The sequence below is a fragment of the Solanum tuberosum genome, unplaced genomic scaffold, assembly GCF_000226075.1.
Source record: "Solanum tuberosum cultivar DM 1-3 516 R44 unplaced genomic scaffold, SolTub_3.0 scf00051, whole genome shotgun sequence".
Taxonomy (NCBI): Eukaryota; Viridiplantae; Streptophyta; class Magnoliopsida; order Solanales; family Solanaceae; genus Solanum; species Solanum tuberosum.
Genome location: NW_006238978.1, coordinates 363114 through 370022, shown reverse-complemented (window position 1 = coordinate 370022; position 6909 = coordinate 363114). Strand labels below are relative to the sequence as shown.

The 6909-nt window shown below is 29.7% G+C and overlaps 1 protein-coding gene across 1 annotated transcript; it reads right to left on the bottom strand.

The window, feature by feature from the left end:
• Nucleotides 1–800: 800 nt before the first annotated feature.
• LOC102580363 (uncharacterized) lies at nucleotides 801–1990 on the bottom strand. Its single transcript, XM_006344082.2, has one exon. The coding sequence runs from the start codon at nucleotides 1841–1843 to the stop codon at nucleotides 974–976; it is 870 nt and encodes a 289-aa protein (XP_006344144.1). The 5' UTR covers nucleotides 1844–1990; the 3' UTR covers nucleotides 801–973.
• Nucleotides 1991–6909: the final 4919 nt, after the last annotated feature.

Below are 6909 nucleotides of genomic sequence, written 5' to 3'. Positions count from 1 at the left end.
GGTATTTTAGATCTAAAATATAGCTACAACAGAATAACTACATAGTCAAATATTTAAATTAATCACATTTGCAACCAAATCAAATATTATATTACTTCAAATAAAGGGCCTCAATCATTGATTAATATTCTAAGACATTATTGAGATCTAATTCTTGTCTAGCTAGATGCCATTATAGACAACACAAAATGGACTAAAATTGAAGATAAAATTCAAATGATAAGATTTAAAGTTATTTATTTTGTAGACAAACAAATGAAAAAGTAACCTTCAATATTAAAAAAAAGCACAAAAACTTATCTACTAAACAACAATATTCCAAGTAAAAAGAAAGAAAAAAAAAGCATGAAAAGCCATAAAGGAAGGTGGCTCTTGTTCTTTTGTTCCCTTTTCTCATTTGACCTATATTCTTTCTTAAAATAATTAGTAATTTTTTTTTACCTATAAGAATCCTATGTTGATATTAATTAAACCTTTTTGAGTTTTCACATGTTTTTCCTTTAAATTTTTCTATCCGTTCGATATTTGTACTAGGGTCTTTGATAAATTCAAATTCATGTTTCATAAGGCTAATTAAAGAGGGTAACATTCTCTGTCAGATTTTCTTTTTCATATCAAGGCTCGAACCTCATACTATAAGAATTCTATTTATTCCACCACAACTCTTAGAAGTGTTCCTCACACTTTTACTTTTCTAATTAATGACAGTATTAGAATTTTCACTAAAAGGGATTCAAAACTTAAAAAAAAAAAAACTAAAGAAATCAAGAAAATTCAACATATACTAAATATACAAATTTAATCTATCTATACAATGCAGTTTAGAATGAAGGGGTGTCAACTAACTTATTACCACATGTCAAATTATACTATAGTGTAAATATTATATAAATTGAATCTGAGAAATTAAACAAGAAATATGTTCTATAAACTATATGAAGATTTTTGATCTATGAACCAAAAAATAAATAAATTATTTCTTCTTTTTTGATTTGCCATTACAAAACAATGAACCTAAACCAAACAAAGCTTGTGGAATATTCAAAACAGGACTCACATGAACTCCATTGCCATAAGATCTACTATAACTCTTCTTCAATGGATGTGATTGACTCTTCTTTGATGATGATGAATGCAATGGATGGCTCTGATTAAACGACGAAAAATTCGTCGAAAATGAAGAAGAAGATGATGAAGATGATGATGATGATAAAGATGAACTCTTTCTAAGAACTTTTATTTTTTCTCTTTGTTCTCTTTGTGAACTTTGTTTTTGAAATATTTTTGGATTCTTTTGTATTGGAGCAGAGCCAGTTGAGTTACTTCTGGTTAGAAATTGCAAAATGTGGCTATTTTGGTAATTCAAACTACTACTTCTTCTGAATTGCCAAAATGGTTTTGGTTGTGGCAATTTTTCTGTTTCTTGTTCTTCATCATCGTCAAGATCAGTTGATAAGAATTCCTTTAAGCTTTTTTTCTTTGTATTTTCCTTACCATTTTCAAGAAGTGATTTTTGTGGCTGTTTTTGCAATTGCAAAGATTTTGGCTGTTTTTGCAAAGATTGGTTGATTTCTACTAAGGGTGTTGATTTCTTGATTTCAAAAGGGAGGATCTTGCCATTGGAGAAAAGTTCATCAGCAGAAGAGATGAATAGTTGTTTTTCACTAACACAAAAATCAAAATCAAAATCAATGGTGGATGATGATTCAAGAAGAAATGCATCTGATCTATAATGATGTTGTTGTTGTTGATGGCATTCAAGTGGAATTCCATCATCATGAGAGAAGGAGATTCTTGGACTAACAACTAAACTTGCAATCTCACAACATACATCAACAGCCATGAAGTGGCTATTTTTTAAATGATTCTTGATTTTTGTTTTGAGTTATGGTGTTGATTTCAACAGTTGAAGAAAGAGGGTGAAGTTTAATTTATAAGAAGAAAAGATGTGTTGTAAAAAGAAGAAGATGTTTGGGGGTTGGGGTGAGGGGTAGGGGGCGAGGGGAATGGTATTTTTTTTAATTTTATATTTTGGTAAGAATGAAGAGTGAGCTTTTGATTATATATATAGTACTATATGGTATGCTAGCTTAGGCTAGAAAGAGCATTTTCAAGATTCTATTATTGGTACAACAAAGTGGTGTTGCCAAAACAATGGCTTGTTTCACTTAGGTGTAACATTGAGATTGACATTACATGCTAAATGATCAAACAATTAAAAAAAATAAAGTAAAAAAAGGATAAATGCATCCAACGATGTGGCTTAGTGATCTTTGATGGAGAGGTTGTCTTCCACCTCGATGTTTTTATACGGCTTAAGTGACTGAATGAATTCAAAGATTGTTCCAATATCGGATCGAGATTTCTATAAAGTATAGCTGATTAATGTTAGGGGTTGCATTTTAGAAAGATAGTCGCAAAAATAAAGACTATTAATCAAGAATTGACGTCTCACGTCGACTCTCTTCGCAATTATTTATTACATTGTTACAACTGATAAACTAATTTAAACTAGTGAAATAATTACCGTGTGACTATATATACCATTTGTTGGTAAATGAATCTTCAATTTTCCCCTTTCCTCAATCTATATAGGTTAAGTATTTGACTGATGAAAGATACAATTACACGATAAAATAATTAAGATAGGTGTAAACTGATCTGAACACCATTAAATATAAATGAAAAAAGTTTGTTGAACTAATTAGCTATTGCCACCGAAAGCCTAAAGAGAAGTAAAGAAGATTCCTTCACCTTATAGGAATTAATTTCCAAAGAAACTTTACCTTTTTGAAAATGTGAGCAAAAGAGAAAATTATGTAATGATTTAATACACACTTCACCTTATAGGATCTACTATTTCACTAGTAAAAGAAACTCTGGCATTTTGTGACAAATTAATAACTTGTGGGGCCATTTTGCATTAAAAGAGTACAAATTATAAGGATGTCTTGTCTGGAAAAATAAATTACTAGAAAGATTAATCAAATCCTACTTCACCTAACTTAGAGTTAAATCTAAGGAAGAATTATTCTTAGAAGAATAATAAGAATTGCAATAATTTTGGTGGCTACAATGCTTGAAAATGTTGGTATAATAATAATAACAATAATCTACGAGAGTTGTGGTGGAGTGGTAAGTATTCATTCATTCTTAATTAACTAGAGGTTTCAAGTTCGAGTACCCCTGAATACGGAGTCGTCTTTGTTAAGAAGCACTTTACCCTCCAATAAAGCACTTTCCGGCGTGTACCTAGATTTAGTCGGACTCCAATGTGATATACCAGACACCGAACAAGCTAAGAGAATTCAACATTTAGTATATATATATATATACATGTAGCTATAGAAAATATTTTTAAAGAACCATATAATTAGTCGCTTACTTTAATTTTTCAGGTAATATTACGAGGATCTGATTGTACAAAAATTCTTTTATAATGTATTATATAAAAGTTATAACTCTTGTTGAAAATGATGTGTGGTAAGAGGAATTTTTTTCAATGAATTTATGGACCTTAAATTGTTGAAAATTGAAGGGCTAATGTCTGCTGAAAGAGAAGCCTAGCTCCATAATTGTGTTTCATGATATGTGAAAAATCCAAGACAATTGAATGTAGCTATCTGAAAGTGAAAGCAAACAACGACATTCTCCCTATGAAAACAATTTTTGCCTCACATTTACAATTTGGCTCTAAGGTTATTTAGGATTTTTAATTATATACTTTTTCTTCCTTTTTAGATATACGATATCTGGTGCTCTCTTAATTTGGATTCACATTGACTAGACAAAAATCTCCCTTTGTAGAAGTATTCAATTTCTAGTAACTTAGAACTTGATTTTGTAGTTTTAATAATTCAAGTGAATCATAGTATTTGTATTTCTCTTATCATAAATTTTAATGGGCAATATATTTTATATGTTAGAGGCCGATGCACATGAGTACGTGACTTACTCAATAGTCCAAAAATCAAGAACTTTTTGGTAAAGAGGATTTCATCTGCTCATAATTCCATATTAATCGAGATAGTAAATTTCTGATATCAGATTATTAAAAAATGCTTAGAAATTTATTTATTTTCTTATAAAAATAAGAAAAATATGACTTAGTCCTAATAACCGTTTGAAAAAGGTGTTTGTAAAAATATGATAGATCTGTCTAATCTCACTTACTTAATTTAAGTAATTATTAAAGCCAAAGTGGGAAAATTAATTGAGAGGTAAAAGTAGGAAAATATGGATAATGTAAAAGTAAATATTGATTGATGTGTAATATGCTTCAATAATCTTATGCTATATACTATAGTACTTGTACATTACCATAGTAAATGATTTCGAACGATCACTAAAGATTGTGGTAGGCCGTAGGATAGATATGATTCTCTCATCCTTAATTTGAGGTCTTAGATTTACTTCACGAGCATGAGAAAGAATCTTAGCAGGTAGGCCGTAAGATAGATATGATTCTCTCATCCTTAATTTGAGGTCTCAGATTTACTTCATGAGCATGAGAAAGAATCTTAGCAGGGATTGACATTTCCTTCTTAAGTTGTGTGAATTCAAATTAGTAGGGGACCTAATAAAAGTATCAAACATCGAGTTAAAATAAAATATATGATTGAACTAGAGTATATATATCGAACATCAAATTGAAAATCAAAAAATTGATTAGACTCTACTCGAAAGCTCAAGTAAGATTGGGTTTTCCTCAATTCAATACTATAATAAGCTGATTTGGCGCGACTCATATTCAACTTGATGTCAGACCTAATAAGGGGTGTTGAAATTGATCCTTTTGCCTCAAATAGGTTATAGGCGTATTAGATTCAAGTTATAAGAATAGCATACGTCTTGAAGCTTGATTGACCATACACTATTATGGTGAGATGGATCCATCTTTAATTTGGAGGTTTCAAATTTAAGTTCTGGCAATTAAAAAAAAATCTTGATAAATAGTGTTTCTTCCTTAAGGGGTGTAAATTCAAAGCGGGAGTCCTAATACATACATCATCAAAAAACAATGTTAAAGACAAAAGATCTCATTCGACTCGACTATAAATATTAAATATCAGATTAAAACAAAAAAAATTGATTAGACTCGACTCAAAAACTCAATTGAGTTTGACTTTAACTCACGGCCTTAATTCAACACCATAGATAATAAGTTGATCGAACCTAACTCAAGCTCAACTTGATGTCAGACCTAGATAGGGGTGTTGTAATTAATCTTCTTGCCTCTAACGAGGAATTCATATTCAAGTCATGAAAATAAAAAACGTCCTATATAATATAATAAAATAAAAAAAAATTATAAAAGAGAATAGGTAATAATGGAGGATAAGATGGTACTAAGAAATTTCATAAAATTACATCTTTGCTGGCCATTTAATTCAATCATAATATTTGAAAGCATATCATGTTACTACAATAGACCCACTGTCCAAACAAATTCTTGTCCTTTTTAGGACACATTTGGCATCTCCTATGTGGTATTTTTATTATATAGTATTCCTCTAATAATTAATCCAACCTGCCACAATTTTACAATTTTATTCATTTGTTGGGGGGTCAGAACTGCACCTTCTTCTAACTTTCTTCTCCATTCTCCCATCTTGTGGCTGTCTCCATCTATTCATTTCATTATCTTATAATGTGATCTAAGTGAACGTCTACGAAAAAGTTTATAAAATTTTGTGCTTTATTTCATTGTAAATTGATCTATTATTCAATTATAAGTCATTAGGTCATTGCCTGATTTTGATTATCTAAATATTGTTGAATCGAATGCTTTATTCCAAATCTCAACTAGAGGCGGAAGTCACTATACTCTAACTTCTCATCTTGATCTAGGTGTCACATTGATCGCGATGTCCAATAAACACATCAATCAACATTTATTTGACATAAGTGGATTACAGATTTAAATTTAACAGTTTTAACGTCATAGTTTTTTCTGGAGAGAAAAATCATTGTATTTTACCAATTAATGTGTTCGAGAGATAGTTATTGGATTTTTTTGATTTTTTTTACATGTATATCTATAATTTATGTCGAACATATTCAATTTAATGAACATGTTGCTTGATAGCTAGTTGTTGACCAAATTGATGATTGAGAGTTTGTTTTATGTAATTTGGTGCGGCTATTTAACTAGAACGAACTCTGAATCGTGGTTTGGTGAGAATATAAACAATTTGGGAGTAGTTTGATATATTTGGTGAAGAAAAAAGTGGATAAGATATTGTTATAAAAGACGCGAGTGTGAGACAAGTTATTTTACTGTATACAAGGTGAGACGTAAGCCTCATGAATCTTCAAGTACTAGTAATATTTTATAAATTAATATATCAATTTACATATGAATTATAGAAATTTCAAGAAAATATTAAACAAATAGAAATGTACGTAGAAATTAATGCTTCACCTTATAACGTTAATAAAAACTAACAATTGACTAAAAATTAACCAAAACTACTTATCTAAAAAACCAATAAAACTTTTCAAGAAAAAATAATAGAAATTTATAAGATAACTTGAAAAATGAAGAAGAAAATCAAAAGCATCAAATCAGAGCAAGTTATGAAATATAATGTATTTTTTCTTTGTAATTTACACATTAACCATTATTTTCTTTAGGGATAAGGGTCTGAAAAATACCTCAACTTTGGTCGAATTTGTGCGATACTAAACTTTCATGAGGACCTATGACCTCCCTAGACTATTTAATATCGTATTTTAAACATATATATTTGCCCATGTGGACATAAAAAATAACGCAAAATTATAAATAGTAATGTGTCCACGTGGGCACATATATACCTTTAAAATACACTATTAAATAGTTCAGGGGGTAAAAAATAAGGTATTAAATAGTCTAGGGAGGTAATAGGTCCTCATGAAAGTTTAGTA